General features: G+C 36.7%; 1 protein-coding gene across 1 annotated transcript in view; it reads left to right on the top strand.

Annotated features, from left to right (window-relative positions):
- The window catches only part of fzr (fizzy and cell division cycle 20 related), a 59,493-nt gene that overhangs the window by 33,803 nt on the left and 9,031 nt on the right, over positions 1–16,659 (top strand). The window contains exons 6-7 of the mRNA XM_069838368.1: positions 7,492–7,680; positions 14,421–14,645. Coding sequence (XP_069694469.1) covers positions 7,492–7,680; positions 14,421–14,645 — 414 coding nt within the window. The remainder of the gene's footprint in view (positions 1–7,491; positions 7,681–14,420; positions 14,646–16,659) is intronic.

The following is a 16,659-nucleotide window of genomic DNA, read 5'->3' on the forward strand; positions in this document are numbered from 1 at the left end:
GAGACTAACTATTGTCTTTCAAAACATAGACTTACTTTAATATGAAAGCCTTGTTTCTTGTGAACTGAACCTAGAGTCAGTGTTCCTAGCTGTAATTCGACTTAACCTTTCAGTTGAAATCAAGTGGTATTAAAGTCTACACCAAAACAGAGAGAATAGTTACACGTTTGCTGCGCTAGTGTTAGATTTTAAAGCAAATTGGGTAACAATATAAATTAAATAGAATTCCTGTCATTAAAAAAATGAAAAACTGTTAAGATGTTCTGCAAAGTAATGACCCCTCTTAGGGACACTTAAAAAAACATACGTTAATCCTTTAATTCAGGTTTCACTGTATTTTGTTGGCTGAACTTTAGTGTATGGTGGGCAAAGGTTAAGGTCTTGCTTATGATTTATGATTTTCGGTTACGAAAGAGTGGTACTGGTAAGGGAAATTTTCAAATACATTGATTTGTTAGACATACAGTATTTAGGAAATTTTACTAAGAAAGCAAAGATACTACTACATGCTTTTAGACTTTCATTATGATTTGCTTGAGGAAAAGATTTTGGTTTTTCAATTGTGTGCTGAGATGTGATTCTATCATATTTTAGAATCTGTAAGTAGTTCAGAAAATTCAAGAGAAATTATATTTAAATACAGAGTTGAAAACTTCAAAATCTTCCTCTCAATATGAGTTAAGTTTAGTATGTTAAGTATTACAAATGTTATAAGGCATGTATTTTAAAATGTAAGTTCACTTTTCTTTTTTTTTTCAGTTTCTTTCGTTTTCTTTTTCTTCCTTTCCTCCTCTTTCTTTAATTCATTCCTTCTTGTCTTTTTCATTTTTAATATCCTGTTTCCTTTCTTCCTTATTGACTTTCCTTTCTTCTTTCATGCGTTTTTGTTTTCTTCTCTTTTTAATTTCCTTGTTTTCTTCTCTTCTTTTCTCATTTTCTTCACTTCTACATTTCCTTCCTTCACTTTTCAGTTCTCTTCTTTTTATGACTAAGATGGAACAGCAACTCCTCTTGTTCCCAGTGGATGTTTTTCTTAGCAAAGTGAAGAGCACTGATTAAAATATACTGAATGCTGATATTTAGCATCTGTGACCTCTCGGCCTTGCGATGTATTTACTTAAGGTATCCGACAAGATAAGGTGACCAAAAAGTTACAGTTCTCGTGCCAGTTTGTCAACCTTACACAGGAATTGAAAACTATCAGGATAAATCAGTATGTAATGCATATGTGGGATGTGCAAGAAGGAAAATTAAAATCAGCATTCAGTAGCCATTGACTTGTTTACACATTTAAAATTATTTCCTGCCCTCTAATTTCAAAGAATGTGTAAATGAAGTTATTGTTGTAATTTAATATGTGCTATGCAGAAATTTTGATATGCATAATGACATGAAAATATAATTTAAACAAATATTGAAAATATGAAGCTCATAACATATAGTCCTATGCGAATTAATTGGAATAATTTTTTTTTTTTTTTCATTTTCGCGATAGTTGGCAACAGTGTGTTACAGCACTGTTTATTCTGAGATGCACACTTCCTGTGCATTGTTTCCCATTGATTGATTAATAATTGATGTTTGACAATCATTTCAATTTAATGTGTATTTATTTGCATGTGGTTTATTCTTGTGGTTTCCTTGTGAGATTAGTAATATTTTTCTTCAATAGATTTTTTTTTTACTAATGGATTACTTGACTGATCGTCATGGGTACATAATTGTTCATCATTCACCCATATGTAGTCAGTTGTGTAGACTAATTTACCGACAGTTGTTGCTCAGGGAGTGCCATAGGAGTCTGGTCTAAGCTACATGTGCAATAGATGAGGTGATGATGGAGATTTGTTGAAATGCCACAGGGGAACTGGAGTTCCCAGAGAAAACACGTATGTTACTGGGCCACAGGCTTGCCCAACACAAGTTATAAATTGGGATTATGCCAGGAATCGAACCAGGGTCCACAGAACTTTTAAGTCCTGCGGTCTAGCCACTAGACCACTGTGGTGGCCTTTCTTCAATATACATGTACAACTCCCAAAAAGCATAGTTGCGATTCTGGCATTATTGCAAAATACTTCTGTATGCAACGAGAAATAGGTACAACATTCTGTGTCGTTGTAGCCTCTGTAAATAGAATTATTCTGGGATAAATCGTAAAACAGCGAACGCCAGTAGGGGAAGATATCCCCACCCTCGCCGCTTGGCACCTCGCTTGCCTGCTCTCTCTCTGTCTACTGTCTCTCTCTACTATCTGCCCCGCTTCGGTGGATCACTGCCTACCGCCTCGCACGTATTTCATATTTTACAACACAACACAACGAAATTAATGTGCATTAGACAACACCTTCAAATTCTCCCGCACAATTTGAGGAAGAAGTACACGTCTTTGGTACGGCTCATTACAACACGTCATTCTGTCTGTACACGAAACTGGACACGGACACAATGAAGATCTACCAACGCGCGTTAACACTTATGCCACCCCCGCAGTCAACCCCTACCACGCTAAATTCACAAGCTGCCACTTTCTACCCACGCTATTCGGTCATTTATGTTATGGCAGTTCCCTTGAACATAAATGAAAAGCTTCCGGGAAAAACGATGAATGTCACATTTCTATTAAGGATTACATAATGATCTAATTGAGTCTATAACTGCAAGATGTAGTGGTGTTTCTATAGAAAATAAAGGAAAGGATTACTGTATTCGTGGTGATAATTTTCCTTTTTACCATTTTTCATAAGAACAACATTAAATTTCGCAGTGATCCATTGAATTAGATAATGACATTAACCTTAAGAAAACTGTGACATTCATCGTTTTTCCCGCAAACTCTTCAAATAGATTCATTTTCCCTTCTACCACCAACTCGTCTCGGTAGCCGAGAGGTCTAAAGCGTGCGTGTGTTTCGTTAGGAAGATCAATGGATCGAATACTACCCTCTGCAAAGTCATAAGAAAAAAAGAGAGACATCAAGCAAAGAAAAAAAAGGAGAGGCTGGAGAGAGAGAGAGAGTGAGAGAGAGAGTGTACAAAGTTCCTCTTTTGCTTCGTAGATGCCGCATTCACTCTTTTTGTTCCACTTTTCTCCACTAGATGTCACCCCATCCAAAACCCCTATTTCCACTCTTTCCCGCTAGAGTGTGTGGTGAGCTTGTAGGGGAAAAGTGGAAAGGGATCGTGGGTGGAGCTTAGCGTTCGCTGTTTTACGATTTGCCCTTATTCTGCAGCACAAGTAGACTGGCTCCATTCCATCCAAGAGAAAGAGAAACTGTGGCAGAAAATAAAACTACACCAAATGATCACTGCTTTCTTCTCAGAAAAAGCAAAATAAACCGCAGGACCACTGGAGTGAACTTGGCCCGCAAACCGGAGGAAAGGAATTCAGTCTGCACATATATAATGTTCGTGACAGACTTCTAGCAGCTGGAAGGAAATCTCACAAACCTCTAAAGAAACAATTTCTTACACCAGAAATGCGTAGGAAACATCTCTTGTGGGAGCATGCTCTTCAGAATTTGACACTACAAGACTAAAAAAAAAAGGTACTTTGTGTAAGGAGAGTCACTTTTAAGTGCAGGGGCAGAGAGTTCAATATGTGTGCCAAGGCAAGAATGAGTCTGAAAATTCAGCACATTTACAACAGACCGCAAAACACTCTAAGAAGATTATGCTTTTGGGGTATTTCATTCGTGAAGGACCTGGACTCTTATTTATTACCGATTGCAGGCATCTTGAAAAATGACGAGTACATCAGTGTACTGAAGAGAGCTGTTCATGATCTGCAGAAAAGGTTTCCAGAGAGTGATGGAATTTTTAAGCAAGCTTTAACTCTGTATCACTCTTCAAAGAATGTCAAGAAATTCCTCAGTGATAACAATATTCTTGTGCTAGAATAGCCAGGGAGCTCCCTGATATTAATTCAATCGAAGACTTGTGGGGTTATTTGCGAAACACACACGCACTTTTAATGTTCCACAGAAAAACTCACAGTGGAGTCTATAATTCGAGTGGTTTCATGGTAATGGGGGGGGGGGGAAGAAAGTGCTCCAGACTTGTGGAATCTATGCCAAATCTTGTAATGGAACTTATAGAACAGAAAGGAGGACATTAACTATCAAGGGACACTGGAACTGTGTTTTAAAACTAAAGGTTTTTATTAATTCCTTTCAAATTTGGCAGGTTTGTTGTCTCTGTACGTTTAAATAACAGTACCATATTTCATGAAGTGTCATTCATTTGTTCCTTAGATATTAATTTTCACTATTTTAATGATATTCAATTATGGGTAAATTAAAACATCCCTGATGGCTTCAAAATTGTTTTTACTTTTAAAAATCTTCTGTGAAGGACTTACATTTCATGATAAAGAAAACTAACTGCGCATGGATTTTAAAATTTGAGAATTGGTTTATGAGATAAACATTTTGTTACAAATCATAATTTTTGCTTGGTAATTTTCTTTAATTTTTAGAAGTTAAAAATTCATATCGTCCCGTGCCATGGCATCGTGGTCTAAGGCAGCTGCCTAGGACTCGCGTTATGGAATGCGCTCTGGTTCGAATCCTCATGAAATTTCGGCCAGTGTATGGGATCAGTGCCCACCCAGCATCGTGATGCACTTGGGGAGCTAAGATAGGTAGCGAAATCCGGTTGCGAATGCCAGCTATAACGGCTGGGGGATCATCATGCTAACCACATGATACCTCCATTCTGGTTGGATGATCGTCCACTCTGCTTCGGCATGTGGGCGTGAGGCCAGCAGCCAGCTGGTCGGTCTAGGCCCTTCACGGGCTGTAGCGCCACAGATTATTATTATTATTATTATTATTATTATTATTATTATTATTATTATTATTATTATTATTATTATTATTAAAAATTCATATCATGAAAAGTTTTCAGTGAAGAGTTGATTCCATGCACAGCTTTGTGTATTGTAATATGCTGAGTATTCTTGCAAAATTTCATGTAAATCGGAGCAAATGGAAGCCGCTATGAACTTTGTTATTGACCAAAAACGTAGTTTTGAGAAAACGCAATTTTTAGTTTTGTGGCATTTTAAAAATGGTCGCTAGACCTTTAAAAGTGTAGATGAGGGCTAAATATAGGACAGAATGTTAAACATATGTATAAGGTAATTATTTATGAAAAAAAAAAAAAAAAAAATCTATTTTTACCATTTTGGCCAAAAATCCAGTTCTAGTGTCCCTTAAGAACATTAAATTTACAGTAATTGATGAATAAACGAAAAAAGAATCAGGGTAGACTTTATGGGTGTGTTCCGAGACACAGCTGAGGTAAAAAAGTAGCATTTGGAAATTTAGGAATATTTTTTGTTATATTAGCAATTGGTTTATTAGGTTTTGTAGTATGAGCACATCATATATTTACTGTAGGAATGAATGCTGATACACGAGCATATTTTACATCTGCAGTTATAATTATTGCAGTACCAAGAAGAATTAAAAGTTTTCAGTCAAGTTTTATGCGTGAATAGTCATTCGCTGATAGAATTCCTGCTAAGGTAAATGTCATCAGTAACAATCAGCATTTCTTCTTTTCAGATACACTGATAACCTCGCACATCGTACTATTGCTTGTACACCCGCTTCCATTTGCACTGCATTTGCCTCTACATTGTGAATTTTCTCTTCACTCAAATTCCCTCACGAATTTTTCCTATTTAATTTATCGATTGCTGATTGTTGCTCAATTGAAATTGTAGTCTGGTCCATTACGAATCTTTTGACACCACTGCGAACGTTCTGTCTCTTCGTATTCTCGAGTTACACTGCCTCGTCTGCTGTGTGGTCCTCCATTTCATGCCTAAAATTTCCCTCTCCTTTGTATCACTATATGACACCATGTGCTCCAATTCAAGGTCACATTGTATACATTGGTCCTTTGTCTGTCGATTGTCATTTATTTCATTGGAATGTGTCACGTACTTTGGGGCCGTTTTCATAAACGAGACTTTGGATGAAGACTTATCAAAGTCGACTTTCGTAGTAAAGTTTAACTTTGTTGAAAGTCCTATTCATAGACAATACTTCTGAGACTTCAACTTTGACTTTGGTAAGTCGAGATTTGACGATCTTGTTCTAATGTTGGCAATCACAATCACTGCCTTCTAAACGATTTAAATTAATAGATAGTTGAAAAAGAATAGACATTGCCACAATCAAAGCCATCTTTTGAGTCACAAATCGATGAAACAATTGAACATCAGTACATGTTAGGCGATTGTTAACCGTTCTTGCTGCTTTACATAAGATTAATTATTATTCGTGGCCTTAGTGTGAAACTAGTGTCAGTACAAAAATTCACATTTTTAGGTCTTTACACCAATCGATAATAATTTGTTCTTCTATTTGGCCACAAAAAATCGTAACTCAGTTCGAACAGTCTTGTATATAACACAATTTGTAACTACAAAACATGATGGTAGACTTCATCTGAAATAGTATTGCCTGTTAAGAATTTTATTGTGAATAAAACATCGATTGTAGTTACATTAGTTTCACATTAAGCTCTCAAATTATTTCACTGTAAAATAATTTTATTCTGAAGATATAGAAGATAAGAAGATGCCGCCAATGACAGACTGTGAAAGAGACATATTATCCTGCTGTCAGTTGGCATATGCTAGTTATTCCCTGCATGTCTGCAGAAACTACTTGAAAATTATCTGAAATCAATATGCAGAAAACATTATTATGACGACAGGAGGATTATAAATCAACTGCATATCCAACTGTATAACCTATCCTCTATAGAATTAAATAGTCAAAATCAATATTAAGCTACAATCCTTACGGGTACCTGTAGCGTAAAATCGCGATGAAATAAATTGTATTATTTATTGGTGGAACAGATAATCTTTTTTGATTATTCATCAATGAAAGTTTAAACATGACGAAGATTTTAATACTGTCTATCAAATCTGTACCTTGGTTTGAATTTATAATCTATAATAGTACGCTAAGGAACATGAGAAGCTTTAATAATCTCCTAGATGTCCTCGGAAAATTCAACAATTTTCCAAATATCAGCCATTTTCCTTATGTTCCACAAACGAAAGTCAAAGTCAGAGTCTAGATTTTCGGCGACTTCGAAGTAAGGTCGCCATTGAAGTTTACTTTCGTAAAAGTGTCGACTGTGAATGGAAAATGGTGACTTTGTACTTTCCAAAGTCTCGTCTATGAATATGATCCTTAGAAATCATAGCCGCGTAAAAACTCGCCTGAAAATGTGTCGTTCGATTTTCTGAGATCGCACCCTAGTACTGGACCGAATTTATAGACGTAAAAAAAAAAGTAAAATATTGTTTTTGTCATGTTCCGATTAATATGCATTGGAATGTATGTTTTATGTAACATCATTACTGTGACATTTCACTGTGTATGAAATGGTGTATAATTAAATCAGAGAAAGTATGAATGTCTAGATTATGAACTTGATAGTTTAATATTTGTTATCCTTGAAGGTGCTGGATGCTCCTGAACTCCAGGATGATTTCTACCTCAATCTTGTTGACTGGTCCTCACAGAATGTACTAAGTGTGGGACTGGGCAGCTGTGTATATCTTTGGTCTGCATGCACTAGTCAAGTGACAAGACTCTGCGATTTGTCTGGAGATGGCAACTCTGTTACCTCTGTCGCATGGAATGAGCGCGTATGTCTTTAATATATAATGTAGTACAGTGAAACCTCTCATTTACGGACATCAAAGGGACATAACAATCTGTCCGCATCTGGGAGGTGTCCTTAATTGGGAGGGAGGCTCTCCAATCTAACAGTAAATTTATAGTATGCATTATGTATCCCTTCACGCTTTAAATGAAAGGTATTACTGTAGTTTAATTCTAAATACAGTATACTACAGTAAATTCTTTGCAACTTTGAACTACAGTAGATAAGACCGAAAAAGGGTAATACAGTTCTGTGCCATGCAGTTTTATTCTAGGTCTACAGTTGTGCAGCACTGTAATTTACAGTTTTCAAATTAACCTTTACGTTCAGGTGCCATGTCTCTCAAAACAGAATGACTGATTGAAGTGAAGAGAATAATCCTACTAACCCTATCATTTGTCGAATACAATTTCACGATCGCGGGAAGTTTGGACCCATCAGACAGGTTAAATTTTATGACTTTGTTTATCCACCCGCTTCCAGCTAACAAGGGGTAGCCAGCTGAGCTAGTGGTAGCCTACTAGACACATATTGTCTTCTTTCATGTAAAGGAATTCATGTACAGTTCTCAAAGTTAAATTTTCCATTTTTGTAACACATTATGTCTTGAAATCCAAGTTCTGTCCGCAGTCAGAAGGTAAAGCAAGCTTTAGGACTGTGAAACAGCTGTCCGTGTCCATGTCTGAGAGTGTCCGTAAACGAGAATTAAATTTATCATTACTTCTGTATTATTTCAGTTGGGACATAAAAATTTGTCCGTATATGAGGAGTGTCCGTATCTTGGGGGTGTCCGTAAGGAGAGGTTTTACTGTACTTCAGTCATTAACTCTAGAAGTGTCAAGAGAAAAAGTTTTATATTTTATTATGAAATCAAGTTCAAGTTTATCAGTGTGATTGGTAATGAAAAATTTATTTAATTTTGGAGTTTTATAGATACTGTATTCTTCCCTTCATATGTGTTGTATCACTTTTCCCTCTGTTTTATTTTAATAGTTTCTTTTCCTTTTAGTATTTAATTTTATATATAATATATACTGGGTGTTCATTTCAAAGTGTGTCATGACGTCACTGTTGTGAGTCAGCGATTTGAAGCAAGTTTCAGCTTTTATGTTAGAGAAGTTGCCTATGTTCAAGGTGTTCAATCTGAACTTGAAAACGTGTATGGTATAACTTGAACGTCGTAGCAACAGATGGCGGTCTGTACGGTCTGTGTGCTACCATAACCTCTTTTGAACTGTGTTTTGCGCGGGCAAGTCGTACGCAGGGTATTTGTTATCGGTTGTGTACGGAAACATTACACAATACAAATCAAATGCTCCGTGTCCATGTTGACAGTCGAAGTTAATGTCAACAAATACGTAAGAAATCGTCTTAACCCTCTCCCCATATCCTGACAGTAAGAAAAAAAAAAACCCACCTCAGTACATGTTTCCAAACAGTTCACATTCCTGCCACTACCGGCGTTACCGTACATATCAGTAAGTACTCTTCAGAATGAATGCTATACTTGCTATGCAACTTCTCTGACACATAGGTAATACGCCTCTGCGGAAGTGTAGGAAGATTGAATTCTCTAGTTTTTATACCATTAAGTACGAGAAAAATTCGTACCGGCACCGGGAATCGAACCCAGGACCTCTCAGCTGTGCGCGCTGAGTGCTCTCTAACCAACTGAGCTATGCCGGGACCCGATTCACGACGCCGGCCGAACTCCTCTCGTAGTATCGTGTTACGGCCTTACTGCCTGCACTTGAGATGATACACGTCATATATGTACAGGAGCGCATATTGCATGACTTTGTGGCCATATTCAACAACAGTTTCTTTAAACTGTTAACATCATATATGTAGCGAATATGAATGAGGTCTCGCCCACCTCATTATATTTTGCTCGACTAGTATGACTAGTCAGTTTGTTTTTATACCATTAAGTACGAGAAAAATTCGTACCGGCACCGGGAATCGAACCCAGGACCTCTCAGCTGTGCGTGCTGAGTGCTCTCTAACCAACTGAGCTATGCCGGGACCCGATTCACGACGCCGGCCGAACTCTTCTCGTAGTATCGTGTTACGGCCTTAAAGAAACTGTTGTTGAATATGGCCACAAAGTCATGTAATATGCGCTCCTGTACATATATGACGTGTATCGTCTCAAGTGCAGGCAGTAAGGCAGTAACACGATACTACGAGAGGAGTTCGGCCGGCGTCGTGAATCGGGTCCCGGCATAGCTCAGTTGGTTAGAGAGCACTCAGCGCGCACAGCTGAGAGGTCCTGGGTTCGATTCCCGGTGCCGGTACGAATTTTTCTCGTACTTAATGGTATAAAAACAAACTGACTAGTCATACTAGTCGAGCAAAATATAATGAGGTGGGCGAGACCTCATTCATATTCGATACATATATGAATTCTCTAGGCTCATCGACTAGCCATATGATGGCATACAGCGAGCCATGACACACTTTGAACTGAACACCCAGTATATAGTTAATATGTTTTTCTCTGGGGAGAAAAAGAAGTGACTCTTGATAGAGAATTCTAAAATGGACTTCGCTGATATTTTACTGGATGCAGGTTCTTGAGAAGCATGAAACAAGAAATTGAAACTTACCTGCTGTGTGAATTCATTCTCTGTGTCACTTGATTTTATTTTTGTAACATAAAATTTGGACATGAGCAGATAATATTTATATATAATTTATAAATATAGATATATTAAAAACTCTAGAGCACCACCGATTTCAGATAAGAGTTGAGAACCAATCTAATAGAAATTTAAATATACAGAGCATTCGAGCCAAGACCTCCCCCACTAACATGAAAACTGGTTGGCGGCGGGAATGATGTTTCAGCATTAAGCCACCCGCTAGTACGGTAGATTCAAGTCAGTATTCAGTGTGGCTCTATTTTGCGTGTTTTTGCAGTATAGAACAATGCATTCTTATATGCAAGACTTTCTTGAAATATATGTGGAGAACGTGTTGCCGTAAATTCAGACACCGTTTCGCCGATCGTCCTGTGGCAAATAAGAAAACAATATACGGACTGTAAAGAAATTCAATGAGTCAGGCTGAGTTCAAAATAAGAAGCGTTGAGTGAATAAATGGGTCTTAACTGAGGAAACATTAGATGAAATACTTACTTACTTACTTACAAATGGCTTTTAAGGAACCCGAAGGTTCATTGCCGCCCTCACATAAGCCCGCCATTGGTCCCTATCCTGTGCAAGATTAATCCAGTCTCTATCATCATACCCCACCTCCCTCAAATCCATTTTAATATTATCCTCCCATCTACGTCTCGGGTTGACCTGGTTGGCACGTTGGTATAGCGCTGGCCTTCTATGCCCAAGGTTGCGGGTTCGATCCCGGGCCAGGTCGATGGCATTTAAGTGTGCTTAAATGCGACAGCCTCATGTCAGTAGATTTACTGGCATGTAAAAGTACTCCTGCGGGACAAAATTCCGGCACATCCGGCGACGCTGATATAACCTCTGCAGTTGCGAGCGTCGTTAAATAAAACATAACATCTACGTCTCGGCCTCCCTAAAGGTCTTTTTCCCTCCTGTCTCCCAACTAACACTCTATAAGCATTTCTGGATTCGCCCATACGTGCTACATGCCCTGCCCATCTCAAACGTCTGGATTTTAAGTTCCTAATTATGTCAGGTGAAGAATACAATGCGTGCAGTTCTGTGTTCCAAGTGCCAAATCTCAAAACCTTATTCCTTTGCTGTGGTCGTGCCAGAGAATCAGTCCTATTCCGAGGCTTATTGTAGGGATTCGTAACAAGCTGTTTTTTACGGTGATGGGTTGTTAGCCCTTCGCCCAACCCCCAAGCTGGAGGACCACCCCTTATCGGTTGTCCACGACTGCTTATTCAATATATTCGCAGCTACCCTCCATATCTGGAGGCCGTCTCCTCTATCCGCAACCTGAGGACGCGCCATGCCGTGGTGATAGGGACCCACCATAATAGGTTTTCAATTAGAACGAAGCCCTCAGAAAACTTTGCGCAGATTAACCCAGGAAGTAGGGGTGTCAGAAACCTCATTTTAACACGCCACTAAATTGTTGAAATTAAAACTGCACAAAACCCGTCTAGTGCATCACATAAGTGAAAATGAACTACAGAATGTGTTGGGAAAGTGATGAAGTGATGTTAAGCATGCTTGAATGCCGAAGCTGAAGCAATTATTAGAGTAAGGTATGCCTTTTATTTCAATATTATGAGTTTTACTTTGCTGCAAATTACGGTCACCATTTGGCAGGAGATGGGCAACCCTTATAGCATGTGGAGGCCGCGTGGTCACCCTTAGTGAGTGGACATCTTGGCTCAGACGCTCTGTAGTTGTGGGTAGGGAACGGATTTCTAGTTCAATACCTATTTTGTTTGCTACGTCCTGGACATATTATGTTATTCAGATATCTCTACCTTTCATGTACACAGTATTCTCTTATTAAAATGCCTAAATGGACCATAATCTTCTATAAATACCTTAAAAGCAATTTTGTGCTCGAAAAGCGCGTTTTTAGTATTTTGAGTATATTTAAAATAAAAATACCAGTACTAAAAATGCAAATATGTCCAAAAAACTACAAAAATGCTATTTATAATGTTAAAAAATCTTTTCTACAAACAGACACTGGTCTGGTAACTTCGTCCCATATTGGTCTTAGAAGGGGAGGGGAGAAGATTTTACCTAATTTCCTGGAACCGAAGTTCGTTTGAAAAGGTCTATCCTAGCATAAAAGAGATAAGTTGTTGAGGTTAGGCGAGAGCTTACAAATTAGTTTTCTCGTCAATGCAATTCCGTTATGTGAAATGAAACTGACCAATCAGAAATCAGTCTCTTTCACTGATATAATTTGAGTCTTCAGTTCAGTAGCACTAATTGTCAGCACCAGTTTTTTGTAGCCTCAAATTCTACCTAAAATTGAATATGTACTAAAATTAAAATAATTAAGTGTTAATTTTATATGAGGAGCATCGTTTCAAATCATATTATGTCCAAAAAACAAAATTTTACAGGAATAACGAAAAACTGATTACTCTTATACTGGGTAATTTTTCACAAAATGAAAAAAGTGAAGTTATTATGCTTGAGGCGTACTTCAAGGAACTTGAAAAAATGAAATCACTTTTCAATTGTGTTCTTGAAATTGATGGAAAATATGAGAGGCATAATACGTTTTGATCCAATAATTGTACAGATGTTCGTAATTAAAAATTCTTAATGAGGCAAATACATAAAATAACCAACCATTATTGTTATTATTAAAGAATAACATTATTTGTTAATATAAAATTACGATTTCCACATTAAACTTTTTGATATAAAGAGTGTTCATAACTTATTCCTGCTGTCAAATGTCTTTAACGAGATAAATGAATGCATAAAAACCATTATTATTGTTATTATTAAATAAAACAATATTTTATGAATACAAAAAAATAAATATATACATTAAACAAATTTTGTGTAGGTCTACAGGATATTCATAACATCCGTCTGGCTGGATTCATGTGTTTGATTCTTTTTCATATTTTTTCGAATCATCCTTCTTCTTCTAAGCAGCCACAAGTAGCCACACTACCATCATCCTCATTGCCAGTTACCATAGCAACTGCATCGATAATGTTACCAAAGAAATCTAAAGCTTCACACAATTGAAATAAGCAGCCTTTTTTTAACTATTCCTTTCTGCCATAAGTTACTATAGGTCATAGAAATAAATGAAACAGTCATTTTACATTTTAAAAATTCGAGGGTAGATTTCAGCCCATTTCCCTTCTCCGACATCAACCCCATGCCTATGAATTGGTAAATACCCTGTTGTGTAAGAATGAGGTGAAGACCTGAATATTTGAATGTTGACTTAGTATTGTATTAAATTAAATTAAAATTATAAGATTTCTACATTCATTAAAATATTGCCACAGTGTGATAAATGTTTGTAGTGGGGCTCATAATCCCTGCATTCTTCATTAATATCTATTCTTTACGTACTTTGCCTCATATTTCAGTTTATGTGCATGGTTTGCTTTCTTTTGCTTCTTTCGGCGTCGTCCTGAACTGTCACCTACAATAATTTCTTGTTCCAAACTGGAAACAACTTCTATTACACACAGCTCACGAGAAAATGACTGTGTTGTCTGTATTGAATGTGTAGCATTGTCGAGAAAAGTGGGCCAGATTGTAAGTATAACTAACATAAGAAAGTAATTAATTAATTTCATTTATACCAATCCTATAACATGAATATTGAACTTAATACAATATGAAACAGACACTATAAAAGACTGAATACGATTTGAAACAACCGCTAGTTTTAAGCAGTCATTTACACTGTTAGCGAATACGATTTTATACAATCAGAGTTCACAGCGTGGAAGAGCGCATCCGAAACTATACGAAAATGTATCAAACTCAATTTTGTCCACCAGTGGACTTAATATGATTTGAAACAATGCTCCTCATATAAACCCCTGAAAGTCTTAAATTGGATTTTATGAAGTCTTAAATCTCCCTTTTTTTTTAGTACCTAGAAATCCATTCCCAAGTTATGAGTAACTACCGAAAAAACTTGTGTTAAAATATGATTAGATCGCTTGCTGTGAGTGGTTTTGTAATGACCACAGTGACTGTATATCCATAGATATTAGCCTTGTCATTTACTGTACTATTATTTACTTATAGATCTTATATGTATCTCTGCTTACAGGGAAATTTGGTAGCAGTTGGCACACATCATGGTTATGTGCAAGTGTGGGATGTAGCTGTAAACAAGCAAGTAAACAAGATGCAAGGTCATTCGGCTAGAGTGGGTGCTCTAGCATGGAATGGTGATGTTCTGTCATCAGGTAGTCGTGATAGACTTATTTTGCAACGAGATGTAAGAACGCCTGGTCTTGTTGCAGAGAGAAGACTTGTAGGTCACCGCCAGGAGGTTAGCATTCCTTCAGTTGATGTCATAGTTTATCTTTCATTGTTAAAAATTTTTACTGCCATATAACACACTCCTTTTTACTAGCACAACAGACTTGCCGATGGAGTATGAAAGTAATTTTTTGACGCATATTTTATGCTATGAACTGTTGAATTAGTTACAAAGTTTCCACGATTACATATGAGGAAGTTTATTAATGAAAAAAATATAGTAACAAGCCGTGGATATTATTTGTAGCTTTTTTTTTAATGGTCCTACACGATTCCCTACGTTTGGCATCTACTATTAATCTAAACATGGTTTAAATGCATGTAATGAAGCTCTAGCCCAGGCATGTCAATTGATGCCCATAGGAGCAGGCGCGTGCTTTAGAGCTCAAGAGAGCCTGAGCGCTTTACAGCTGAAAGGAAAGAGACAGACGAAAGAGGTAGTATATGCCGCGTAATCGAGCTATATTCAGGGATGGCCAGCACTGATTCAATATATAAAGGGAAGAGAACTTATTACAACTGTATCCACGTTAATTTTTAGATTTGTCTGAGAAGTACAAGTGCATTATAAGAATGTAAGTGTTAATTTTAATGCTCATTTCTCACAAGTTTGATTTTTTTATTCAAAAATATTTTCTCAATTTTTTTTTATAGAAAAGTGAAATTTTCAGATATAGACCTATTTATTTAGTAGCCTTACAGAATGTTTTCGTAAATCTAATATATCGTAAATACGTATTACTGAAGATAGTGTATTGAAAATTTTGAAAATATTCGCATGGAAATTGTTTGTAAGGAAATGAATTAACAAAGCAACTACTGTTACATCATAAGCAAAAGACACGTGCCCATGTGTTGTAAAAATGTCAGCTCTATAGCTTCAGCATATTTCGAGATTATAATTTAATATTCTGGGGATAGGACGTTGCTCACCAATATCACCTTAAAAGCATAATGCGATAAAGAGTTTTGTTATGGAATATTAGTTACACTTAAAACATATACAGCACCTAGGTAACTTTGCTTTGTACTGTAATATTGTTTTGATTAGTTTATTGATTACTTTTATAAGGCTAAAGGTACCATCAGTATCAATTCCAACTTATCATGTCATACTCAATCTCTTTTTTTTGGGCTATCACTTTCTTTATGAATGATGTATTTCATCCATTTAGTACAGTATAATTGTACTTCTATGGAATTTATGTGAATATTCCTTCTTAACTCTTTATTATGTTATTAACATTTAAAACACAAGTGCAATATTAAGAAAGCGGTATTAGTACTTTTGTTTTACAGACAATATAGATAATATCAAACAAAAAGAAGCCATATAAAAATAACGACATAAAATTTCACGTTCCATTTGAAGTTTGTGCACCACTGTTTTCTTAATCCAACAGGCTGCTTATTCATATACACAATCCTTCCTCTTTCCGTACTTAGCGCTTGATGCCGACGCACGACGTCAAGGTCAGAAAAATGCACTTGCTTTGACATCACTGCTCTAGCCAATGAGTTAGCTTCAATTTACTGATTGGAAAATTTTCTGTGCCATATGCCTGAAACTCTTGAACTCTTAAAACCTATTGTAACTATTCCAGTTACATTGAGCTTTCATTCTTTTCTCTAATGTCTCTTGATGGAACATTGCTTATAATAATGAAGTTTGATTAAGATCAAGTTATTGGAGATTTATTTCGAAAAATCACATAGGTAGGAGAGGATTTGTTTTGAAATAAACTGTGTGAATTAAAGTGAAAAGAATAGAAAAGTAGCAGTTCCACAGACATTTCACCTCTTGGGAGGTGAATCTGTTACAATATGAAGTTCATTAGGGTTGTGGTGAAAAGAGGAATGGTCAGATGCTGTTTTTGTCCACTAGAAAATGCACCTGGACTAGTCAGAATTTGGCTTTGGGTCTCCATTGCAGGAAACTAATGCTTTAGTCGTACAATTAATGGTGGGTCTGCTTTGATATCTTATGAAAAATATTGAATATTTGTTTTACCCTTTTGTATGGT

The sequence above is a fragment of the Periplaneta americana genome, chromosome 10 (genome assembly GCF_040183065.1).
Source record: "Periplaneta americana isolate PAMFEO1 chromosome 10, P.americana_PAMFEO1_priV1, whole genome shotgun sequence".
NCBI lineage: Eukaryota > Metazoa > Arthropoda > Insecta > Blattodea > Blattidae > Periplaneta > Periplaneta americana.